Source organism: Amblyomma americanum, chromosome 3 (genome assembly GCF_052857255.1).
Source record: "Amblyomma americanum isolate KBUSLIRL-KWMA chromosome 3, ASM5285725v1, whole genome shotgun sequence".
Taxonomy (NCBI): Eukaryota; Metazoa; Arthropoda; class Arachnida; order Ixodida; family Ixodidae; genus Amblyomma; species Amblyomma americanum.
Window position 1 is genome coordinate 121,544,802 of NC_135499.1, and position 26,812 is coordinate 121,571,613.

General features: G+C 44.6%; 1 protein-coding gene across 1 annotated transcript in view; it reads left to right on the forward strand.

Moving 5' to 3' along the window:
- The first annotated feature begins 6,858 nt into the window (after nt 1-6,858).
- Nucleotides 6,859-26,812, forward strand: part of LOC144124071 (uncharacterized) — a 35,950-nt gene continuing 15,996 nt past the window's right edge. Inside the window, exons 1-9 of the mRNA XM_077656739.1 lie at nt 6,859-7,300; nt 7,931-8,252; nt 14,129-14,188; nt 15,062-15,105; nt 15,296-15,378; nt 17,251-17,409; nt 18,780-18,842; nt 19,528-19,631; nt 24,771-24,850. Coding sequence (XP_077512865.1) covers nt 6,911-7,300; nt 7,931-8,252; nt 14,129-14,188; nt 15,062-15,105; nt 15,296-15,378; nt 17,251-17,409; nt 18,780-18,842; nt 19,528-19,631; nt 24,771-24,850 — 1,305 coding nt within the window. The 5' untranslated portion in view covers nt 6,859-6,910. The remainder of the gene's footprint in view (nt 7,301-7,930; nt 8,253-14,128; nt 14,189-15,061; nt 15,106-15,295; nt 15,379-17,250; nt 17,410-18,779; nt 18,843-19,527; nt 19,632-24,770; nt 24,851-26,812) is intronic.

A 26,812-nucleotide genomic window follows, 5' to 3' on the forward strand; every position in this document is an offset into this window, starting at 1 on the left:
ACACTCCGGTTCTTTCTTGACTCGTATCCTCGTCGAGGCGTTTTCCTGAAGTAGTCGGAGGTGCCTGCAAGCCTGCAGGTCGCGTTGGTTCAAGGATCACGGAACCCGCGCGTTGTGCGGGCCACCACGTCGACGTAGTACTGTGTTGCTCGGGCGTCGGCGTGTAGTCCAAGGCCGTGTAGTACACGCTCCCAGGGGTGTTCCCCAAGCCTTTGGCGGCACGAGCACGCAAGGCTAGGGTACGATTCGCTTCCATTCTTCTCACTCGTCGGTCTCGTAGAGATGATGGTGATATTGACGTTGAGTAGTTATTGCAACGGGTCGTGTTGAAGAAGAAAAAGAAGGTGCTGATAATGAGAACATTCGTTAACTCGCAGATTGTGTTCACGTATTCTCTGCTATTAATAATTTCAGACACAATCAGTTCTGTAGTAAAGGCTCACAACTTGTGGACTGATGTGGGTATTCATTTTGACGACACCCTCCTAAGAACTGCAAAGAATTTGCCTGCAAATTTTTTAAATGGACTTACAGAAGAGTATCTGGACAAATTTTCAACACATACTGCAATTTTCGCAGATTCTTTTCAGCAAAATGAAATGGCATGCCGCTATTGGCATTTATTCCAGCGCTCTTAATTGATTGCAGTTATTCCTTTCAGACCCCTCATTATACGCCTGTATTCGCTGCTCAATTTCTATTGAATCAGTTGGCCGTACATAACGTCCCTTAAAACTTTAGTGAAGACATTACACTTGCTGACAGCCTTTCTGTCCTGACTGCACTCGGAGGCTCAAGAGACGCTCTTCCGGGCCGTTCCCTACGATTTTTCGTTCCACCTCATGTTAAAGTAGTGCGCTTTCACTGAGTACCAGGACATTGCGGCATTGATGCTAATGTGATGGCTGATATTTTAGCAACGTCTGCTCTTTGCGGACCTGTGGTACCATTTACTCCAAACACTGCGCAATCGACAACAGACCGCTTCCAAACGGTTCCTGCAACTGCATTCCTTAAGTCATGAGCCCCCTTTGCTGCAGCGGTTTTTCAACATTTGGCATTCCCTTAGAGTGTGCGCTCATGTCATTCACGGCAATGCGAAGGGTCTGACCCTCTTTTCTTGCAGAATTGCATGTCTAAATTCTACATTTGTTCAGATCGGGGATCTCTCTGTCGAACCCTTGTGCACCATGTGGCGAAATTGAAGCTAGATCACTTTCTCTTCACCTGTTGCCGGTTCGCTTCTCTGCGAAAGCTTATCTTCAGATACCCCTCGCTCGATTAGAGTTTCCTCTTTCTTCTCCGGTTCTTCCCTCCTTTGGAGCAAGCGTCAGGGGTTATGTCCTTAACGCAGCGTTTGATTATCTGCATAATTTCATCATTGTGTCTTGGAGACTGCTTTGTTAACTACAACCCACAATATTTATTTTTTTCAAGCACAAAATTTAAACTTGGCTAACTTAAATTAGTCATCGTTTCACAATCACAATTGTTTGACTGTACGAGGCAACCTGGCCAAATTCTCACTGTGGGTACGTGCCACTTGGTTCAGAGGACAATAACAAGAACTTGCAACCAGTTCCTGCAACGGTCCTGCAAAGGTTAATGCAACGGTTCCTGCAACTGCACTCCTTGAGTCATGAGCCTCTCCTTTAAAGAGCGGGTTTTCAGCATTTGGCATTTCCTTGGAATGTCTGCTTATGCAGTTCAAGGAAATGTGAGGTGCCTATGGCCCCCTTGCGGTGCAGAATACCACGATTGAATCTTTATTTGTGCCGACTGGGATTCCTTCTGCGGAACCTTTGTGAATCATGCGGCGAAACTGAATCACTTGATCACTTTCTCCTCTCCTGTCGGCGGTTCGCTTCTCTGCGTGGAGTTGACTTGGAAAGTCCCCTCTGTCGATTGGGGCAATCACTTTCTATTCCGTTCCTTCTTTGATTTGGGGAAGGGCCAGGTAGTATGTTCTTAAACCATTGTGCGACTATTTACATAATTGGAGTATTTCATAAGGGCGATTAATTTGTTAGTTATAATTATCTGAATTTTTTCCATCGCAACAAAATTTCACCTACTACAATCTTAATTGTTCCTAATGTTTGAATGTGCAAGGCAGCGTGGGCAATTACCCACTGTAGGTATGTGCCATTCCTCCAGAGGCCAACAACAACAGCAATCAGTTTATCCTCATCTTTTGGCCTTCCTCACTTAAACCAGGCCAATATTTCTTCGCAGGTTTCGCCATGCTAATTAGCAAGCAACAGCAGCAACTGGGGCCCCAGGACACTGTGCAGATGTTGAATAAAGGAGCTCACGCCGGGGCGCTTTGCGGCCCTACCCTGTGTTCCCAACATTCGCAGATAATAATTATTCAGAGCCGTTAATAAACGTTAGAGAATTACTCCAACATTTGCAATTTGAGCCACTAACAAGCATGAAGCCTTCAAACTGGTTTGTGAATTCCACTTGCTTCCTCCAATTCATTCCGGGTTTCGTGATTCACCCTGCAGCTTTAACCACTGCTGATTCTAGTAGGCGGAAGGCGAGTGGAGGAATCGGTCGCAGCAAACCTCGGCGTTCGAACACTGTCCACAGAAGCTTGGCTGGTTTCGTGGGGAAAATAATTAAGATAATGGCTTTCTGAGTGTTCTAAATTGGCAGATAATGCCAGCTGTTTCCAATAAGTCCACTGCACTCGGGTCAATCCCAGCATGTGCACTGATATATTTTTCGTCCTTTACTAATATCTCTGAGCCTTGAATTATTCTCCTTCTTCTTCGTCCTCTTAAGGCATGGCACATACCCACATGGGAGGATTGGCCAACGTGTAGTGGCATAAAGAAGGAAATTTCCATAATAGATTACGACAAAATTTTAGCCCCAAGCGTGAATTTTGAAAAATGTATCAATAAAAACGACAGAAGAATATTTAAAGTAACATAACAGACAGCATTTTAGTGAAAAAAGAAGAGCTCGAAGAATTTTAAAAGAATTAGCAAATCTATCTACCAGTGGCAGTTATGTAATTATGGAGAATCCTACAAATTGAACCGAAGGCAAATCCTTTGGCGCTTGCACCGATCGATAATAACACTGGCAGAGATAACGGGAGCCCTGACCTGGACAGAGGAACCTGCAGGCGAATGTTCCTCTGAAGTGCGAACTGTGGAGAGTAGTGGAGAAGATAGTCTACAGATTCAACTTCCCAGCATGTGTGGTATTTAGTAAGAGATCACGTGACCTGGCTGATATGTGTTGGAACCGCTGAAACCTGGAAATCTCCAGGAGGCTGAAATTTGGGACAGGATGTGTCACTGACCCGTCAAGAGCCGAGCTTGCTAAGTAATCAGCCGCCTCATTTGAATGAATACCTGCATGGCCAGGGACACAGACAAAACGGACCTCCTTCAAAGTGCATGGGACAAAAAATCGCAGGAAACGGCTCAGAAAATCTTTTTGTGGGGTTTCAAGGGAGACTAAAACTGACGAACAATCAGCGAGGATAATAACGTGAGATGAATTCTTTCACAACCGATTCTTCGTCTTCTACTTTGACATCTTCTCTGCTAAACTTCCACTTCCACACCTGTATATCAGGACCTTTCTGCACAGAGAAAGAAAACCTAAAGGTGAAACTTTAATGCTGAAAAAAACTGGAGGGGACACTTAAGTTCTGCTTTAACGGTATGACGTGATTACATTACTGGGTTAATGCGCGCTTGCGTGGAACTTGCCATTCCATGCTTTACATTCACATATCCCTACGAGTCCTCATACTACTCCTGGGGCAGCGGCACAGCCGTTATACTATCCGCCACTGTCCTGCGATGCCAGGTGCAGCAACCGGCAGGGAGTAACCTCTCGCACCCAATAATTAGTTTAAAGGCTACCTGACACGCTAGGCAGTTAGCTCACAATCAGGTTTTCGGAGTGCTGAGTGCCAACTCAGCCAAGGATACAGACAACTATCAGAGGTGCTTTAGTGGATCTCTCCGGACTACCGTGTCTCCTAGGCGACTAAGTGGCGTTGATAACCTTTGGGAACCGATAGGGCAGGCTGAGGAGCTTCGATGGCTACTCATAAGTTGATAAATGCCTGCCGTTGCGGAACTTCAAGGCTTCTGCTTAGGCTCATTCTGTACAAATTTTCTAGGCCTTCAAGCTGTGATACAGATGGATATTTACAAGTATTTGGCACCTTATGCGGCTCATCACCAGAGCTTCGTAGAGTGCGTCCATTGAAGAAGGATGACTTCTCCTCTGTTCACCTGCAATTCAACGAATCACATTGAACTGCGAAGATAGGGATCAGACGACCGACTCCACAGCTCGTCGCTCGTTGATATACCTGAGCTCAAATTTAATGTCCATCTATTTTTTTAATAATTTCATTACTTTTTCTCTTTTTTCTTGTTTTACGCCCTTACTTTACAATTTTGTGCGCCTCTCTACTTCCGTCTGTTAAACCACAATTGCCTTCCCCGCCGAGAATTACTTGTCAACTAATTTTTCATGGCGCCTAACACCTCCGCTTTTAAAAAAGAGTTTCTTTCTCTCATGGAGACGGGAGTCAAGACAGAAGCCAAGACAGGCGGAGACGCTCGCTCTGCAACGTGCTTGGTCGTTCGTGATCTTGTTCTGACAGAAAAATGGCGAATGAACTTTGTTGCGCAGAGCCGAACATGAGAACTGTGATATTTGTACGCCGATATACTCCGTCGTGCCTCCGGCCGTTATACTTGTGCAGGGTTTTGTTTCTGCTCTCATGGTGAGCGGATCTTTCCGCATTTCTTGATTAGGCATCGGCGCAGAAAAAACAGAGTCGGTGAATGGTTGTTTTGGACGGCCAATAAAATTCACGGCTCATGGCCCCTCCACCCTCATTCAATCGCAGGCGAAAGTAGGTATTCGTTTCCTAGTGCAGTGTTGGGTCAAGGTTCTCTTTGTTGTGTGTACCAGATGCAGACAGTAGCCACAGAAATGGAATATTCATCGGGCTTTTGATTTATAAGCGGGAGGTGCTGACTACATGGTTCGGTGTAGCCGGGACTCCGGGTGCTGAGGATAACGGCAAGACGACTCTTATTTGTTCCTCCTTAGCAGTGGTACTGGACGGCTTCATCACCGAATATTTTTATCTTCAGAACGAAAAATTCTCCCACTGTCATTACTTTTATGCCGCTGTGGAGAGAGAGAGAAACAGCGTTTAATGCATAAAATGTTTGGGTGGACCCTCATTCCAGAAAACCATTGGCTTTTGCCGCCTCTCTTGCACGGTTCTCCAGCGAGAGCTGGTCTTCTGAATGTGAGCTGGACAGCGCCCCCTCCCAGCCCTCAGTTGTTGTGTTATTGATTCTTGGTAAAGCTGGGTTTTTCGGGCATGCCCATACCATATGGTATAAGTCAACCACTTGACCGCAGAAGGCGCATTATGGATCGTACGAATTTGGAAAGGTACAGCTGAATTTAACAGGATTTATATAAGTATTCGACCGCAAATTCCTTCAAGCCGCCGCGGTGGCTCAGTGGTTACGGCGCTCGGCTGCTGACCCGAAGTTCCGGGTTCGATCCCGGCCGCGGCTGTCGAATTTAGATGGAAGCAAAATTCTAGAAGCCCGTGTATTGTGTGATGTCAGTGCACGTTAAAGAATGCCAGGTGGTCGAAATTTCGGGAGCCCTTCACTACGGCGTCCCTCATAACCTGAGTTGCTTTCAGACGTTAAACGCCCATAAACCAGTAATTTCCTTCAAATGACTCCCTGTTAAGATTTTTGTGCGGTTTGGCGTATACTTTCCTCGTTAATCGTAAATATTGGAGTAAATCTCTGTACCTTAATAGTGATTCAGAAGAATTATGCTCCTGCGAATGTTGAGGGACCCGGCGTAATGCGGGGGGACCCGGCGCAATAGCGCGCGGACAGTGGCATGAGTGCCTTCGTTTCCAACATGCCCAGAGTATCCTGGAGTCCATTTAACTCTGGATATAAAGTCTGTATCTTCTTGAGTTCTGAGTATTCTGTATGCGTGTTGACCAATCCTTCCTCTTGTATAGTTACGATATGCAGTCTGGGAGTCCGTAATAACACACGAGAGCTTCCTGGAAACCATCGCCAAATCAATCGCCGCTTTTTCAGCCTGGGCAATTCTCTGGCGTCGAATTGATGCCCCATTAAAGAATTTCCTTTGCGCATCCGTGCATGGCATCGTTGACATCCCGTTGACCGGTACTGCCCTGTCCACGTAAAATTTCCACTTCCATCTCGCCCCTTGTTCTCCTGATGGCGTTCGCCCTAGCCTTTCTTGTTTTTTTATGATATTTGGGGTGCATATTTGGGCTGCACCTCAATCTTGCTTCTAAACTGATCTCTCAACTCCTTTCTGTCCGCCTTAGACCGAACGCATGGGAGCCCTAGTTTATCGAGTGCGTCCCTTCCTGACCTGGCAGCCGTATTCTCTGCGGTACCGAATGGCATTCAGTAATTTCATTTACAGTATTGTGAATGCCCATGTGCAGTAATCTTTCCGTTCCCGCGTTGACCGGGATACCAAGTGCTATTTATAATACTTTGCGTATTATGACTTCGAATTGGTCCCGACTTAAGTGATTCTTTCTCAATTCCAAAAAAAGACTCATCCGCGTACGCTGGCCTGGCAGTGACACTTGAATCTCTCGAACGCTGTGCGAAACGAAATGAGCATTGCGGATCGAGATAAGAAATTAGTAGTCCAGTCTGTTGTGGTAATCCATCGGCTTTGCAAAATGGTACCCATTACCTTATTTCCTCTCTCTTCAGTGTGCGAGAAACACCGCTTGATAAAGAGAAAGAACTGAGTGCTGCGCGCGCGTGCCTGATCTGCTGTCACCATTGAAGCTGCCGGATATCGCTGACCTTTCCAACCCGCAGAAAGGATGTATTCAGCCACGGCAACGCTGCTGGCAATCCTTGTGGCCATTATGGACTTGTGTTCTGCTCCTCCCCTAGAACTCACCCAGTGGCCGCCGGGGTTGACGGAAAAAATCCAGGAAATGCCGGACCATGACGCCCATGTCAGGCAGGAGGGCAAAAATGATGTGCAGTCGCAGCAGCTCATCGGCAGCGACGGCAGCTACGATGGCGCCAACGCCAGCCGCCAAGCATCTGCATTGCCTTCGAGACCGGCGTCCGAATCCAGCAGCGCTGGACTGAACGGCGACAGGGGCTCCATGCAAGCTGCCACATCCATTGACGACGATGGCGCACCTGCGTGGTTCGACTCTGCAGTTACCCGCGGTGTGCTCCGTTTCCTGCACGCGAACCAGGTAACGAAAGCTCTCGTTTCGCTTGCGCCATGAGCTTGGCGGGCAGCATACTTTTATTTTTATTTCTTTCTATAGCGATTTACCTTTCGTATGACGAGATATCGTGCCCGCGATACATTAAGGGTTCGGACGAAGTGCGGGCCGACATTGTATATTCATCTTATGTCTTGCTGCAGCTTGAAGTTGCTTTGAACACAGCTCCAGGGGCCCTTTTATACCTCGCCGTTATCAGCTCGCGAGCGATCAGCAGCCCTGGCCAGATTCGTTAAGTTAGCGGTGCATCACCAGTTGAAAATGATACCCCATACGATGTCGTACCGTACCATACAATACCATACCCTACCCTACCGTACCATACCATCCATATGTTATACCATACCATACCATACCATACCATACCATACCCTACCCTACCATACCATACCATACTACCCACATCATGTTATACCACACCATACCATGTTATACCATACCAAAACATACCATACCGTGCGTGAAGTCTCGCGACGGGTCCCTAGCTAACATTTCTTTAACCTATTCCGGAGCATACGCTAGGTGATCTCTCGGTATATAATTTAACTTTTGCTTCACCCTCCCTCATTTCCACCTTGCTGACGCCCGGAACAACAGGTGGTGTTCTTCATAGCGTGTTCCTGCCTACTGACCGGCATGGTGCTGCTGTACACGCTGATGACGGCGTACGGCGGCACTGGTAGTTCCAGCTCAAGCCGCACGACGGGCAGCTCGCGGCGGCTCCTCTCGGAGTCGTATCCGCTGCTGTCCAACGGAGACCGGCGCTCTGGAGGAGAGGTTAGCCCCGGGGACAGCGACGAGCTGGACACCGCAGACAAGAGCCCGCGGACTCCCTGCGAGCACTCACCCAACTCGCCCAGCGCCGCCCTTTCCGACGTCGCTGTGGGACCGAAGGCAGCCGCTCCCTCGCATCCAGCTAGTAAGCGCGAAACGCCTACGTCAAGCTTGGCTAAGACGTCTAGGGCACTCCATGTTTGAGACGATGCTGCCGCACGTTTTTTGTGCTCTGTGACTATACATTCATGTAAGGCTGGCAGAGCCATAGTCCGGGCGTTTCCTTCGTGTGGCTACGAATGTTACTTAGGATATACATGGCCGCAATTTATTTATTACGATACTAGTAACACCTTCTGTCATTTGAAAAAAGGCGAGTGCTTGTTTTATATTTGTATATATATATGTACAACCGCCGTCAATATTAAATGGAAGGCGCTTATGTCGAAGAAATTTAATTTCCCTGAATTCAGTCATAGCGGTCGAGATTTATTGGTGCACTGCGTAATTCACAAATTCACAATTTGGCTGAATATATTTATTCATTTATGCATAATATGAGGGCGACAATATTAAACTTTCTGGCAGGTTCCAATGTCTTGCGCACTGTAAAGGTTGACTGAAGTGTGCACTTCACAAAAACTCATCTACTGTCGACGTTTCGATCGGGGTTCAGTCTTTATATATGTAAGATAGAGATAAGAACGCCTTTTTTTTTCAACAACACCAGCCTTTTCAAATGATTCATGTTTGGGCCGCTGCCGATTATGGTAGGTGTATTTTTTGTCAGAGGGTCTCTTGAATCAGAAGGAGCCTAAATACGAAGAGTTATGGCTTCTTGATAACTGAGTTTTACATTGAAGACTAGAACAGGGCGATGCGTACGGTATATCATTCGAAGAAATCGTAAACCTTGGATCAACCGCGAATCTCTAAAAATGATTAAAAGAAATCCAAGTTGTTTAAGAAATTTAAGAAAACAAAGTGCCTTGCTGATCGACAAAGTTTCAAAGAGTATCGTAACCAATTCACTACTCATTTAAGAAATTAAAAAAAGAAAATATCCGCATAACGAGTTTATGAGCGAAAATTGGGATGGAAGCGCTCAAGTCTGTATGAAAATAAACAAGCTACTCGATTGCAAATTAAGTTCTGCGGGTGTTACTAGTCTTACTCTCAAAGGTCATCAGGCAGAAGGAATCGAGCTTGCGGAAAAGTTCAATCATTTGTTTAAGGATGCTGTTTCACAACCCCCCCCCCCCCCCCGAAAACTGTAAATCCCAATATAAAAGCCAATGATCACAGTATTTTTGCCTCCTTAAATAATAGCAGAGCTTGTGATATAGATAACATTCAAATTGCGGCGATAAAATACGTAATTGACTGCATAGCTTCTATTCTCACCCATATTTACAATCTCGCTCTATCTACTGATTTATTCCCCAAAGTTAATGCAAGTGTCAAAAGTTATCATTGTCTACAAGAAGGGAGATAAAAGTCATATGTCTAATTATCAACCAATCTCAATATTACCGGCCTTTTCAAAAGAATTAAAAAGAATAATTTACAAAGGAATAATTAATTTTTGCTTAAAGTTTGATCTCTTTTCCCCCTCCCAGCGTGGCTTTATCCACGGGAAATCAACCGAAACGGCGTTCATAACGCAAAAAGAAATCATTCTGGATGCAATTGAAAATCGAGAAATCTGTCTCGGAATTTTTGCAGGCTTTTCAAAGGCTTTCGACCGCCTCAATCATGGTGTTTTACTGCAGAAACTGGAATTAAACGGAATACGCGGGACGCCCCTGAACCTTATAAAGTCTTACCTTCAACATCGTTATCAGAAAGTCTAAATAGGGTCCCATCTGTCATCATCTCAAGTAGTTTGTACTGGTGTGCCGCAAGGCAGCATTCTAGGGCCTCTCATTTTCATATTATATATAAATGATATAGTTGCAATACATGATAAACCAAAATATGTCATTTACGCAGATGATACGAGTTTATTTTTTCAAGGCACCTCATTTCAGTTTCTTCTCCCAATTATAAATGACACAATGAATCGATTAAAAACCTGAAGTGAAAATAATGTACTGCTTTTAAATACAGAAAAAAAAACTAAAGCCGTACTTTTTCATGCAAGGCAATCAGCAGTTATTCAGAACTTCGACACAAAGCTTGGGAGCACCAACGTACAATTCAGACATGATTACAACACTAGGAATACTTTTCCACAATAACATGAACTGGAGCGCCAAATTGATTCTGTCGTCGCTCAGCTGTCACGGTGTGTTGGTATTCTCGCTAAATTTCGACACTTCCTTGCTGTCTCAGTCCAGTTAAAGATATATAATACCATTTTTAGTCTCATTTAAACAACTGTTTTTTGGTGTGGGGCACTACAACAGAAACAAATATGCATAAAATTTACATGCTGCAAAAGAAAGCTGTGCGTTACATTGCCAATGTTGATTACCACGCTCCTACCGATCACTTATTTTCACACTACCGGATTATGCCAGTTCATAGCTTGTACCGATATCGCTTAGCAACCAGATACAAAAATTCTCTACAATATGATAATCAAGGATTTCTAGACATGATTTGCCTCACTCAAACTATACCGGCTTATACCCTGCGCAAAACCGAAAAATGATTTTTTCCTTTTTTCCGCACCAACTATGGGAATCAAATGTTACGTTACAATATGCCACAATTACTAAACCAATAACAGTCGATGAATGTCGATATTTCAAAAAGCAGCTTCCGCTAAATTAGAGCCACCTTTACATAAGCAATAAAACGCTATATATATATATATATATATATATATATATATATATATATATATATATATATATATATATATATATATATATATATATATATATATATATATATATATTTGGTGTGAAAAAGCTTTTGTATGTGTGTCTGTGTCCGTGTAAAAAGTTTTGTCTATAGTGTTGGCCGATCTTACGATGTTTCCAATCTTTTACATAGTACTCATATTTCCTGCTGTATGCCATGTAAAGGGGGGTCCGAGGGTCCTTTAAGTGATCTGCGATCACTTTTTACCCGGACCTACCCACATATACGATGTAAATAAAATAAACTTGAAACTTGAATTTGCGTTTTATCCTTGCAGGCATTCGCTGATTGCAAATATGGGTAAAGTGCGTAAGCTCATCTTAAAATAAAATATGAAACAGTTTTTCTGTGAACTGAATATGGCAAGAATGCTCAGACTAAGGTTGAAAAATCTCAGTTCTTCTTTGTTCCAACCTGTGCAATCTAATCGTGCGGGAACGTTTTCACGCAATACAAATATGCGATAGTTGGTTGGAGAGATTTTAAGTTCACTACAAATCTCTTTATACGGGATTAGTGAAGGTCTGGCATTATTCCAAAATGCTGAATTACTTCTAATAAATCAGGGAGTGTTTAGCTGAGAATGCTTCAATTTGCTAAGAGCGTAGAAAAAGTTCTATGTACGAAACTTCGTTGCAGATCTTCTAAAGTTGCCCCACGTTACATCGGGTACAATATTAGTTCAGCGTTCACCACAGTAGTTACATATTTTTTTCACTACGGTAGGGGAGTGCTTGAGTCGGATATAGGGACAGGCTACTCGTGCAGGGGAGTCACTGCTTCGGCTTTGTCGGCACCAGTGCCATTACATTAAACTCTCAGAGCGAAAAAAAAAAAAACTCTCGTCTAATGCCCCATTCTGACACCGCTCTTTCCGAATAAACAGTTGTGAGTTAGCGCCCATCTTGTACCGCTTATGTACCGCGCTAAAAAAAGTAATTTTCCCTGGAAGAAACATGAACCAAGTAGCCCCCGAAGCAAGCACTGCTGACACCATTCGTAATGGCACCCCGTGTACGGCTTGCATCTAAGGAATGAGGTATTTTGATTTTGAGATGCTCATGGCGGCCCGCAGATTTGCGCGTAAGTGCTCATCTTATGCTTTGACTCATTCGCCTTTTCTTGCAGAGCAAATGCTGAAAGGTAGTAGCAAAAAACAATTATTTGGCAGAAAATCACAGTCCGAGCATTTTTGCCGCCTGGGCACCCAGTCAACGCTATTCTTCCTCTTCAGCGCCAAGATAATCGAGCCAAGTGGCGATGGAATGTGACATATGGGGGGGGGGGGGGTATAGGAACCCGACTGCTGAGCAGACAGGCAGCAGAAGAGGTACAGGTAGAGGGGCAGTTGGGACAGGAGGGGTCGAATCGTTAACGGTAGAGAAAGAGGTGGGAGAGGGTAAAGAATGCTTTCACTTAGATGTATCGAAGAAGGCGAACCTCCGGCACAGTGAATGATTGATGAGGGGGGGGGGGGGGGTGCAGACTCGCTTGTCGAGACGGAGCTGGAGGTAGACCACCACGAAGGTGCTGCTGGTTGAATCTCCCACTGTGTTTCGAGGACTTGGCAGGGGACCAACGGTGCCGAGTGAAGAGTGTCGCGAAGGAGTTGATGCGTCAGCTTATTGCCGTCCACCGCTGAATGACCAGGGTCCCATAGGAGGAATGCGCTGGAAGGCTCTAGGGCGAAGACCACTCGTGGTTTGACTTGCTGTGAAGTGAAGGGGACAGGGTGCGGTTATCTGTGTGGCGGACAGCGGATTCTGATTTGGAATAGGTTGTGTAATCTGGGAGAAAGAGAAGGAAGGTAAAAGACTGGGGGCCAACTGCAATGCATGGTGAGAAGCTCGAGGGACAACGCACGCAGAGGACGCAGGTGGCTCGCTGGTTTTGTGCTTCAATTGCGAGGAGTTGGCGATGGATCATAGCGCAGACGCAGGAGCCTCGAGGAACGATGAACGAGACAATGACGTAACCGCACAGAAGGTTTACTGGGTAGCAAAGAGACGGAAAATATGCAGCGAGGCCTCCTGAGAAATACAGGAATGCAGACCGGAGTCCATGTTGAATGGAAGGGGGAGGACACGATTGTTGATATCAATCGTTGCAATGAGAGATGTAGAGACAGGAATGGGGGAGAAAGGCATGAGTACACTAAGCCCTACGCTGCAGGTGTTCAATGCAAAGACTTGTCATATTGTCAGTGAAGAGACTTGTCATATTGCCATTAACGGCATCGCGAACTACCTGCCGTAACTAAATCAGGTGTAATGATATTTTTGTTCTCTACATGTCTTTTGCATTCACTGTAGCTTCGCAATGTTGCGAAGCCACGATTATATTTGTTGCTCTGCTAGCTGAAATGCAGTAGCTAGTCGTAAACACGGCGCTTGTTATAAGTTTTGCGGGCACTACTTTGATGATTATCGGAGTAATTTTGACCCCATTTAACACGCGGCGCTGGTCCTGAAGGCGTCAACCTTTGTTCCGGGAGCGCAACGACACTAGTGTCTCGTTTTGTTTTTGATCCGTTGTACATAACTTTTGTTCACAGTCACAATCAATCGCAGTATACATGTTAACTGATGCCTACAAATATTCAAAGAAAAAAAAGCAATACGCGTTTCTCAGCAACCCTGTCCGCTCAACAATTGCTGCAGCAACAGACAGCCTCAATACCTCCATGTCATGTGGCATGCAGGTCAACACCTGCCGGTTGCTCACCGAGTCTGAGTTTTAAGCCAATGACTAGACATGCTTTCTGGGCAAGTAGAAAGAAAGCAATTTCGCTGAATGCAACACTAACCACCGTTCGATTTTGCCTGCTCTTTTTCCTTACTTTCCCCATCTCCGCTTTCCAAAAGCAGGTCTCTTAGATCCACAGGTTTCCCAGTGCTTTCAGAATGGTGAGATTATTTTGAAACCTGCGTAGTTTACCGCAATGAGACTTGAAGCGAAGTTAATATGTGGGGTAATCAATGAATTAGACATGATTATTTTAATGTAGTCGGCTGCACCATCTGACAATTTACCGTAAGTGAGCTACACTGTGTAATCTAAACTCTTATACAGTGCTATTAAGAACGCGCCTATCCAGCAGTTGACATGTCGTGGGCTGCTGCCTAAGTTTGCATCGCTGTACCTGTCCAGGTGCCAGGCCCGTGAGCACCAGTCGCAAGGCCTACTCGATCAACGCTTCCAGCATACGCGGTGCGGAACAGTCATTGTGACTATACCACCAATAGAAACATGACGTCGCGCGTGGCGTTGCTTTAATAAAGGGCAACTGCACTAATTATGAAGAATTCCGCACTATTCAAGATTCAAATCTATGTAGTCTAGGTAAAGCACGCGAGGTTCTTTCGCTTTCTTATAAAACAGCGCTCGGCGGGCTTTACGTTGGGTGGCGTTGGTTTTCTTTTAAAGCAGGCATTTATGCATTGAAGATGTACCGGTGCCGTTGATGACGTCATTATACGCCCTCAACTCACAGCTGTGTGCTGCGGAGATGCTTGAATGCTATCGCGATTGTGATGGGCTATTACGACACCATTCGAAATGCTAGCCGAAAGGACTTCGTAGGCTTTGCCTGAAATTTTCACACGTTCAACCCATTTAAGCTCGTCAATTTCTAAAACGTATGCAGTTGCCCTGTGATGGAGGACATCTTCAGGGATAAGTTAATACTTACTGCACTGCCAAATTTGTCAGCTTAACTATTCCGACCCATGAATTTCAATTCTAGCAATACATTGCTACATTTTTTCTGCTAATCAGGAGTCGGGATCCTTGCGTCAGACTATTCGGCTTCTCGATATATGGCGCTTTCAAAATGTTAATAACTGTACACTTCTTATAAGTCTTAAAAGCGCAATTCACAGTAATCTTCTCACTGCGTTACAAAACTAATCCGTTGTATCCATGAAGCGGCGAGCCAATATCAATTTTATTTACCTTTCGATCACCCGGCATAACGTATGTGTTGGTAAACAGCCGGGGCACTGTTATATTTCAATCTTTTTCTCAACTAACGACAGCGTATGTGTAGTTTGAAGCATATAACTATACTCACTGTGTTTACAGGGCCTGTGCAAGCACTGCAGGAGGGCAGGCAATCTGCTAAGAAGGTATGAATCCTTACGGTTAAGCCATTGGTAAAACTGGGTCAGTCGCATCTTAACGTAGCGTACTATGAAGAGCTCACGTATTTTTATCTTTTCCTGGTGTTGAAAAGTGACAAAGAACGCTGTATCATAATTTCCGCGAGCCATCTACGGCACTGGCTGCTTCGCCTGACATTGTCCTTCTCCTTCACAGCCCATCACTGTGTTCCCCAGCCGTCTCCTGGACATGTGCAACCAGGACGCACCCATCACTTTTGCCGACATATTGCCCAACCCGTGAGTGGCCGCTCAGTCGCCCTGACAAAGGCTGGCGACCCGTCAGTGGTGACCGAACTATACCGTCGTGGGAATCCCGCAAAAACAATCGGCTAAAAATACGTCAGAGGTCTGTAGCCTCTGCCGCGGTCATCCTCATCGTAGTGATGATGTCCTATGTTAGAAACAATTGACCTGGTCTGACCAGGCTATGCACGAAGCACCAACAGATTTAGTGGAAGAAGCTAGACAACACAAAGTCCAACCGAAGACAAATCTCTTAAAGCCTCCGTTAAAACACTACGTGGTGCCAGTCTTCGCAATAAAATGCTCTTACTTGCGAGAAACACAGCGCTCTCCTACCAAGATAAGTTCGTAGGAATTAAGGTTCGTTGTGCGGCATATGGCATGCGTAGAAAAAAAAATCGAGTAGCGTACTATTGTATAGACGCCGTACGTTAGTCCAATTATCTTTTTGCAGAAAAGGGCCTTGCTTATAATAACAACGGGTAGTGAGTATAACAACATATTCGGATAAGTATCAGTCCAGCGTCCCTTTATTCAATAGGTTACTCATTTCGCTAGTTCTTCTGTTATAAGAATCGCAATGGCTGTAATTACCATAAAGAATAATTGCTCGCTATCAATTAATATTTTTTATTACTTAACAGTAACACTAGAAATTGAAGCACTATTCTATTTATATTCTCTGCAGCCTGAAACACCTAAGTTCAGCGCAATATTCAATATTATGGGCAGATAGCATGAAATGCAGTACCACTTGAAATGAAAATGGCCAGCGAATTCCTATTCTCTAATATGTTTCTACTTTTTTGGAATCTAGGCTTATGATTGCTGACCTCTTAAATGCCGGCTCTTGAATTTTGATCCGAATTGCTTTGTTGAGTGAGCAGTGCATAACAGAGTTTTCCGAGACAGCGTATACAGCCCTTTGGGTCGAAAAGCTGTCGAAGCAGTAGTAGTCAGCACAGCGTGTCGGAAATAATCGGGGGCTGCGTAAAAAAAATCGTATGATAGCAATTCGTGGTTCCTATGATTGATGTTTGATTGGTGTGTAATAGGCGATGAAGAGTTAATAGAATTATTGTAATTGTTTAATGGAAGAAATAAAAAACAAAGAACTGAAAAAAAAACGGGGTTCAAAGGTAAAAAAATGCTCAAAATGAGAAAGCAGATCCTTGATGATGGTAATTATGAAAATTTAAAGTGCATAATTGACGGACTATTTAATTCAAACAGTTAAAGAAATGAAAATGCGTTAAAGGATGTTTCCAACGCGCAATACATCGCTCCAAACAGTCGATGGCGTTCCGTGGACTCCCTGGCAGCGCTACATACGCTGTCGCGTCCCACTCCTAAAGGAGGAGAAGCTTAAGCGTCCTCCAATTTCTTATCGTAATGTTACTGCTGAAAGAATCTACACCATGGGTCTATTGGTCCAATAAATTTTTCGAAATGTTTGGACTCAATTTGAAACAGAGAGAATTTAAAAAAATATATCAAAAGGGAAGCGTACATTATATAAAAGGGGAATAGGACGTGTTTTGCAAACGAGCAACTGTCTCGGGATTTCAGGGAAAAGATTGGCCAACCAGCAGTCCTGCCATTCCTCCAAACTATGGCAACTTTCTTGCTCATTTGTTTAGGGCTAACAATTAGGGTGGCCCGACAAATCTCGACGCATTAGAAGTAGTCGTAGACGGATTCGCTGTGGTACAGCGCCGCTTTTAGTACGTTGTTTCATTAGTCACACATGTAGCAAATAGCTGAACTCAAAACTCTTTTTCGGTCTTAGACAGATGGAATTGAGAAGAGTATTCATTTAAACTGGGCGATTTCATTTCCATTCCATGCAACACGATGGCGCTGCAGGGAGCGAAGCCGCTCCAGGTGGCTCGCCCACGGACGCCACAGCGAGGTTTTCCTGGTGTCCTCTCTGCTCAACCACACCGTGTTCAAGGTGATGCCTGTGCTGGGACACTTCTCGGAGCAGCGCGTCGAGGTCATCACCGCCGCCATCGAGTGCTACCTGTGAGCTATGCTACATACTGATAACCATCGCAGTAGTAGCTAGAGCCCACTTGCTCGCGCACATTGCTGGTCCCTAAGCCATGCATACTCAAGTACAGTTGCGCACAGTATGGCTTGCAGAAAGCAAGATATGGTCGAAGCCTTCTTCACGAAGGAGTGGCGTCTTTGCGGTGGGCTGTATTTCTCCATCTAGATCGCAGCGGAAAAAGTGAATCTTTTTAACAGGTGTCATGCCGTATTCAGTTGATATGTGGTACAGCTGGAACTATAACCGCAGCTAGTGGGCTGTAGGTCATTCTGAGCGCGCCTTTGCAAATGCAGTCCTATACTGCATCTAATGTTACGAAAGCTTGAGGCAGAGCACTGCTGATCGAAGGTTGAAAATAATAAATGACGGTATTTGTTGCCTGTCATATCTAAACGCATTATCCCTAGCGTGAAAATGAAATATACGACTCGCGGTGCAACTAACTCATTTTAGTTGGATATGCGCTTACTTTCTATACATAATTTTCCTGTTGAAATTTGTGACAACGATGTCGTTTGATAGTCGTTCTAAACGGAGCTAATTTTCGGTGTTAAATGCCTTCATTTTGCGATAATATCGTGTGTCCTAAAATAAAAAAAACGAATAAATTTGGTTGGTTACCTCTTGTTTATTAATAGTCGTTTTTTTCTATGCTATCGCCGACATATTATCTTCGTTCTTACAATACTTCTGCACAGATCGCAGCAACTTATCTTTCATGGCTCTTAGAAGAGATATCTATATAGATCAGAAACTAATAAGTGTCAGTTTTATCAACCTAAAGGGCGCGTCCGTTTCTGTAAAATTCGAGTGCTGTGTCCTGCTTCCGCAGGATTTTAAACTCACGGCAAAAGCCTCAGGAGGATTTCTTTTCACAATTTTATTTATATCACTCCACAACATTATTTTGTCCTCCATGTTTTATGCTAAAAATATGTAGAAAGCTGTAAATGTAGAGCAAGGCTCGACTTCGAAAATTATATTCTCTTTTCTAATTAACTTACACTTCGTAGAAATGCTGGTATGGCAGAGTGCCCGATGTATAGCGCTACTAGCTTTCTCTTTGCAAGCGTGAAATGGCGTTCACAGTTCTATCATGTGACTCTGAGGCAGTGAAACACATTGTAGTCCTTTTGCGTGGTTTACAAGAGCGGCAATCATAGCGCGAACTCTGTCCGGCGTGTGAGCGAGCTCGTGCAGACGTCGTCAGGTGAGAATACTTGAGTGCTCAGACGTCCACGAGCAGAAGCGAGTATGCTGGGCTGAACAGCTGCGAGCTGACCGCTTGTGAGGGCAGATATTTAACGCGACAGCATGGGGCCCTCTGTTCTCTGCTTTTCAGCAAGTTGAGCACCTTGAGGCATGGAATGCGCTACAAGACGCCCAACTTCATCGAAGTTCAAAGGTTAGACATGTTCCTTTTTGTTACAGCCTGGTGCATAACGTAATTGAATTACGTGTTCATGAATTTTGATGCTTAGGGATTAAATTCGTCCGCCTGCCATTCCTCCTAGTGTTCCCAAGCCACCTCAGCCCGGTTAGAATATTTGAGTAAAAAATTTTAAATTTGAACATTCTTTGCACATCGCCACTAAAACAATCGCAACTATTATTTACACTTAGCTGCAGCCTTTTAACCCACTAAGCTTGTTGTGGGTATCGCAGATTTTTTCTTTTCATTAATGGGAGCCAACCGGATACCCGTAATGACGAACAACAAGCCGGCATACCGCTCCCTGGAGACGAGAAAATATGTCACTAAAACGAGTCTTCACATTATGTGCACACTGGAGACATAGGTTAAAAGGAAACAACGGTGAATGAATAAGTTTCTCATGTACGTTTGTGGATTTTTACGGTGCAAGAAAGAGCCGCCGGCTATGATGAACGCCGTATTTGATGGCGTCTCTATCTAAATTCCGTCTTCAATGTGGTTACCGTACCTTCACACTCAACTGAGCAGCCGGAAGCCACAGTAATTGAACCACAAACACGAATAAGTGAGCAGCTGCCACGGCCCGTAGTGCTATACTCTTTTGGTTTCCATGGTGCGAAACCTTTACTCAACGATAGCGGTCTGTCATGCGCAGGATTGCCTGCGTGTTCGACACCTTCCCAGAGTGGCTCCTGCGCAACGACCAAAGGCGCAGCTCGACTGAGTCCCTGGCCGACAGCCTGGCTTCCGAGATGGCCGGTGAGAACGCTCTGCCTTTGGTATCATCGCGCCCATAAGCCGTCAGAAGCGTACAAAGCACCCCTACGGGCACTGTGTTCATTCCATTGCTTTCGACCTGCGCACAATTTAGCAGACATACAGCCTGATGGAAACAGGACCTTGTTGTCTAAGACGAGTTCAATGTGGTGCTTTGAGGAGCGAAAAAGTAATGAATTTTTATATAAAACTGAATTGGCAGGGAGGGGGAGGGAAGAAATTAGCAAAAGCAGGAAGCTGCGTCCTTAGTGGAGTGCTCAGCATTATAAACTGACCACGTTGGCGCTAACGACGGCTGTTGTGCATTTTGTGTCGGTCGGAATGCGTCCCCACGACAGGATTGCGTTTCGCTGGCTCGTGCTCAGCATCTGAACGCTTTTGCCACTGAGACTGCGCTAGAGTTTAAACTTCGCTTCGTTCCTGGCCACGGTGGTCGAATTTCGATGAAGGCGAAATTCTAGAAGTCCGCTTAATGTGCGACGTCAGTGCACGTTAAAGAACCCCAGGTGGTCGGTATTTCCGGAGCCCTTCACTACGGCGTCCCTCATAGCCTGAGTCGCTTTGGGACGGTGAACCCCATAATCCAAACAAAACGAAACTTGCCTTCTTCATAGTTGTATTAGGCGCAGGTTTAGCCTTAGAGTGCCAGTATAGTGTCAGACTGAGTAATAGTAGGAGTACTAGTTGTAGTTGTGGTGACAGCGATTGTAGTATTGTCAGTAGTGGACGTAGCAGTAGTAGTATGAAGAAATGGAGGAAAGAAGGCGAATGGCCATTGGACTGCTTAGGACCCGTTCGCCACAAAAGGGGCCACTATCAATCGAACGACTTCTACTGTTTCTAAGTCGTCTATGTTATTTGCCGTCAGGTGGCACTTATAGCATCTAGAGAAGAAGAGAGGAGGGGCAGATATGCTGATACATCAAGGAACAAATTTTCAAAGAATGAAGTCTACTTGCAAAGAACGTGTCTGGTTAGCAGGAACAATTTGCGATAAAAGGACTTGGCTAGGGGTAGTTTATTTAGGGACAGGGAAGAATGCATGCAAGAAAGCATGGATCTAGTTAGGTGCCGTAACGATAATATGAAGCAGTTTGGAGAGGGTGCCAATATTATTCTGCTGGGTGACATGAATGGCCACAATGATGATCTGGATTGATACGCAGATTGTAACCGCAAGTTATTGCTAGACTTCTGTGCGCGGAACAACCGAGTTATTTTACATAGAGAAACCAAATGTGAATGACAAATCACGTGGGTATACCGTAACACGCAGATGACCCCTGACTACCGCCTCATGTCGCAGGCTATCTATAAAAAGGTCGCAATAATGGAAATAGGCTAAGGGGGGCAGTACTTTCTGGGAAGTGATCAGAAGGGTATTAGTAAGCATTGGGAGCTCTGATCAAAAGAGATATGCAGAGAAGTAAAAAAAAAACCTCAAAGTTAAGCTACGAACAAATAGCGCTAATAGCAGCCGGCATAGAGGAAGCAATAGAGGAACGCCCCATGGAAAACTAGGATTATAATCAGAACTATTCTTCAGTACAAAAATGAAACTTGTAAAAGGCGTAAACCACTGGAGTGCAAAATGAGTACGCCACGCAGCTCGTGGAATAAAGAAATTAAGGCGGCCATCGAACAACGACGGTTGGTTTCAAGGGAGCACAGAGAAGCAAAGATGGCGTAGTTATCTCAAGAGGTAATTGAACAAAAATCGGAAACTTATATACAAAAGAAACAACAATTGCAGGTCATCGTCCGGGCTAAAATAAAGCAATCCTCCGATCACTGGCTGGCTAAGTTCGCGATGCAACTAAAGGGGGGGGGGGGGGGCAAGGAAATGCTGGAACCATATAAGCTGGCCGGCTAAAATAAATCAAAGCAGGAACCAATTCAAGATGCTGAGGGTCTTTAGAGGAGGACGGCGCTGTGAAGTATATTACATCAGTTATTGCTGAATCATTTAGGAGGGACGATAGAGCAATCTCCCGAAATGAGGAAGAACACTGGACAGCACAATATAAAACAGCTTAGAACTGACCAGTCTTAACTGAGAAAAAGGAGCGGAAGAAAATACTCCTGAATGCATATCCGGAGTGATAGACAAAATTCCAATCAAGCTGATTAATGAACTTGACCCGAACAGCAAGGACACGTTCTTAAAAGGGTTAGAGACTGTCATAACAAACAAGCAAATTCCGCACAACTGGAGACAGAGTTAAATGAATTTGATTTATAAATGAAAGGAGATAGGATGCACATGAAATCGTTCCGACTGATTGCGATGACATCTGCTTTATACAGGCTGGCAGTGCAAACGGTGAAATCAAAAATGCAGTCTTGGGTAGAAAGCAATAAAATACTCTGGAAACATCAGAATGGGTTCATAAGAGATAGGCACTTAAATGATAGTCTGTTCGCATTTACCCAATGCAGAGAAATAGGTAAGGCGGGAAAGAGACCTCTGTATTTAGCCTCCCAGGACTTAAGCGGTGCATTCGACAACGTGAACAGGGAACTCCTGTGGAGCACATTAAAAGATGAAGGCATCTATCATGAGGTAATTGATGTCCTTCAGGAAATATACCGAGATGATAAAGTGATAAAGCTGAAATTACCAGGGAAGGGATTAAAAGAGTACAGATGTTGAGGTAAACAAAGGATTAAGGCAAGGTTGTCCTCTCTCCCGGCTGCTGTGGATGCTTTATGTGATAGATATGAAAACACTGCTACAAGAAAGTCAACTAGGTTATACAATGTTGTGTAGACTAGGCGAAAGGTGATGAGGAGCGGCTCCGAGGTTTCATGTATGCGGACGACATTTTACTGTTAGCAGATAGCTAGGAAGATTTGAGGACTCTGGTTAATTATGGTGGAGACGAAGGAGACGCTCTAGGTTTTAGTTGTTGCGCAACTATGTCAGGTGTGATGATTTTCAATGATACAACGAATCATGTCCTTAGAATACTAGGCCATGAAATACACAGATTGGCCGAATACAAATATATAGGGGTATGCGTAAAAGAAGGGCAGATATACGCGGAAAAGCCCGAAATGTCAATTAGGGTTAAAGGGCGAATAAATGCCGGGATAATGGAACATAAGGTATTATGTGAATACAACAAATATGAAGCACTGAGAATTATTTGGAAATGCATAATGGTGCCGGTGCTTACTTTCGGGAATGCGGTTCTGTTCATAAGGCAAAAAGTTCAGTCGCGATTAGAAGCAGGTGAGAGAGCTGTTGGAATATTAGCACTAGGCTCCCACGGGAAAGCCCCAAACGAGGTAGTACAGGGGGATATTGGCTGGGCATCGTTCGAAGCATGGGAAGCTCAGAGTAAAATACTATACGAAGAACGCATGAGGAAATTGGACAATAACAGGTCGGCAGCTAAGGTATTAATACCTATACAGAAAGAGCATTGACTTACGATGGCGCAAAAGAACTAGGAAACTAACCAGTAAGTATGTAGGACACAAGTACGGAGAATGAAAGCGCATTAACCGACAGGTTAAAAACTCGGAAGGTAAAAAATGGATTAATTCAATGAAAAAGAAGCATTGTGTAGAAATATATCGATACTGGAAAAGGCATATCAGAAAGGAATCGTTCTATGATCACGCAAGAGGCCGTGCACAACTCTTTGAAGCTAGATCAGGGAGTCATAGAACGCGGAGCTACAAAAAGAAATTTAACAAAGATGATGACACTGGTGCTGTTTGTGACAAATCTGTAGAAGCAATAGAACGCCTCATACTCAAATCTGAGGATATCCATCCGTATGTCGATACAGGCACACTCTTTCTCAGACCCTAAGGTTTAGAGATAACTATTGTCATGTACATAAATCTGTGGTGGGGGTTAGCAAAAAACGTTTGAAAGATTGGTACTGCTCAAACTCAAAAACAGAGATGTGATGTCAGGTTAGAAGTGTAGGACTGTAAACGTATCTAAAGAAAGTGGCGAATTTCAAGACCAATTCAAAACACAACTAAACAAAAATAAAGAGATACTGCCGAGCATGGTGGCGACTGCCACCACCCCATTCCAAAGGGAACGCTCCTGTATTCTTTCCATACATCCATCGACGACGGGGACAAAATATGTGCTCGCGCTTCCTGGTTCTCTGAGCTCGTACGGCAGCTGCAGGCTGCGGGTAACGGCCCCATGTTCCCTGATCAAACATGTGTCGGCCCCTTCTGTGCCGATACAAAACTGGCGCCGAGGATGGAATGGTTCCGAGGATTGGATGGAAGGACTAGGATAGGATGGGCCATTGAAGGCACCTTGTGGCTCAAGAGAGATTCTTGTGAAGTCAGGGGAGCCCGATGGAGAACTTTGCACACTTCACCATCCGTCTGAGGCGGCAGGGCATGGGTTCCCATCGGGAGCGCTCTTTTTATGCAACCTTATGTATTAGCCCCCAGTAAGCGGAGATAAGACCTTCACGGCTTGAAAACATTGGTAATCTCAGCGCGATAACAAAAGTCGCACACAGTGGGAGGAAGTATCTAACGCGCCCTGAGTTCGAAGTCGGCTAATACAAAGAAAAAATGCCAAAATGGCATTGAAAAGGGCACAAGTCCTGCATAACAAGAAATTAACAAAAAAACTACATGCTTTCATCAAATGCTACAAAAACCTTGCGGCATCTCTTATCTTGCTAGACACACGTCATCTGCTTTAGAGGCAGAAATCCCGTGTTTATGTCGTCGAGAGCACTTTATGCAATAATTCTATGCTGTTTTTGCGATGGAAAGTTTAAGCGCATGTTCCCCCTTCGAAATGGGACCGCCGTGGTGAATGCCCTATATTGTGACCTTATGATCATTGATGTTCTATGCGGTAACTGAGAATTCCCTTAAATAGAAAATCAATATTCCTATTTTTTATCTTCCCCCTCAAACATTTTGAGGAAATTAGTAGAGATATCTAATAAACAAACCTCATTCCTTATCTGCAAACGACTTTGATGATTACCCATAGATTTAAAATAAGAAAGCAATGAAAATTTGAACACCAACCCATAGTTTGTAACCCGCTTTGTGACCGAGCAGTGCAGCATTAAACATGGGTCCTCTTACCATCCTCTTCTTTCCCTGTTCCTGCATTAGGTACGAACCAGTGTTGCCTGACTCGGCATTTCATCGTCTTTGAATTGTGCTACGCCGGCATGCCTCTCTCAAAGATGACGGTGAGCGGTGGTCAACGTTTCCAGTATTACCCAGCTTATTGGAAGATAACTTTTGTTTTTGTTTTTGGAACTGTAATAAGCAATTTACTTTCTTTTGTGTGTTTACTTAGTAGGATGTGATTACTAGACATTTTGGTCATTCTGTTTTGTAATGTCCAATGGTAATTTCATGTCCAGATGTGTTTGTGAAGCTGATATTTGATGATTACTGATGCTATATCTTGTAGCTGTGTCTTCTGACTGCTACTGTTATGCTGTGGTATCTTGGTCCTCAGTCCAGCTGCTTGAGCAGCCTTTAGCCTAGCAGACCATCCAGCTTCCTGCTGGAAAAATAAAATCAACTGATTGATTTTTTGATTGATTACAGGTAGACATATAAAGTATAAATCTAGATCTAAAAGGAGAAGTCCACTATACAGAGGTAAAAGAATGACCTCCTACAAGCGCCACCCTGGACAGAGTGGGAGGCAGGCGTATTTGATGTGAAATACTCTATTTTGAAAAATTAGCATCTGAAATAGAATAATTACCGCACCTAAGCAGTATATTAAGTACTTTGGCATGGCTTCCTTCGTGTGGATGCTTACTGTACAGATACTGACATCTAGTGCGATTTGAACCAGTTGGGGATCTCAAGCGAAGAGGGCTTGTTTTGGTTTAAGCTAATCTGTGTAAAAATTCACTGAGACCACTTGGGGTCTTTTAACGTGTACTGACAAAGTACAGCACACGGGCGCTTTTTGCGTTTCGCCTTCATCAAAACGCGTCCGCCTATCCCGGCTGCTATGCAAGTGTGCTTCTACTTTAGGGAAGTTATTTGCGGAGCCATGGCCGGAGCTGGAGTGGAAGTTAGCTGCCCGTGAATTTAGATCGAGTTCTTGGTGTCCGCAGATGTGAGCAACGTTGTGCCTTTACCGCCGTACATGTACCGCTAGCCGAAACCTAAACACGAATTTCATTAAAACTTCCTGTTGGGCGAGTTGTTAGCTCATCTCTATGCAGAGGGGTTTATCGCGCAAAGACATGGACAAAAAGTGACACACACACACAGACGCTACCTGGAGTGCGCCTGTGTGTGTGCGTGGCGTCTCTATTGTCCACGTTGTTTTGCGCTATAAGCCCTAAGCCCCTCTAAACACTGTGATGACCCCCATAATGCGCAGGTCCACACGGGACGGAGAGGCAAAGAGACACCGTATGGCTCAGTTTAAACAAACAGGTATATTCAATAATTACACATGGTTAAGGTTATATATCAGAGGCTGGGGCGTCCGAGCTTACGTGCCGACGACTTCATGGGGGCGATGGAGTGGCTCCGGAGTTGGGCTCGAGCGGTTGCTGGCAGAAGCTGCACGCCGTCGGGCTTCGGCACTGAAGGCTCTCTTGGCGAGCGATGTCGTCCTCAGCGTGTATGCAGTAGAATTTCAATAGTCGTCCGTTTCTTCGAGGATGGTTCACAAACCCCTCCTCTAGTGTCGTTCGGCTTGGAAGATGAACAGGAGGCGAGCTTGTAGATGATGACAGCAGAGCATAATTTTACAACATACATATACAGAGAGTTAAACTGGAAAAAGCAGAACTGAATTTACAAAAGAACAAACTTTGCACTACTTTACTCATCGACCGGGCAGGTTAGTGCCTAAGTAGCATCACATTACATGCTAAGCATGGAGCCCCAGCTCAGACTGGACTGCATCCGTTTACATGTGCTTTTAAGCACTTGATTAACAAAGGACTAAGGGCGGTCATTTCCAGTGGCCCGCCCAAAGCATCAATTCTCCAATCCAAAATAACATGCGAGATGGGGACCACCCCTTTGGGTTGGGCTTAGCCTCGAACCCAGAGTCTGTTAACAATACAAACTAAATAAACAACAAAAACGCCACCACTCTCTCTCAAGTGAGAGTATACACAGGCTCTCTCTTCGGAGCTAATTCACTAGCGCCTGTCTTTCCACATTCT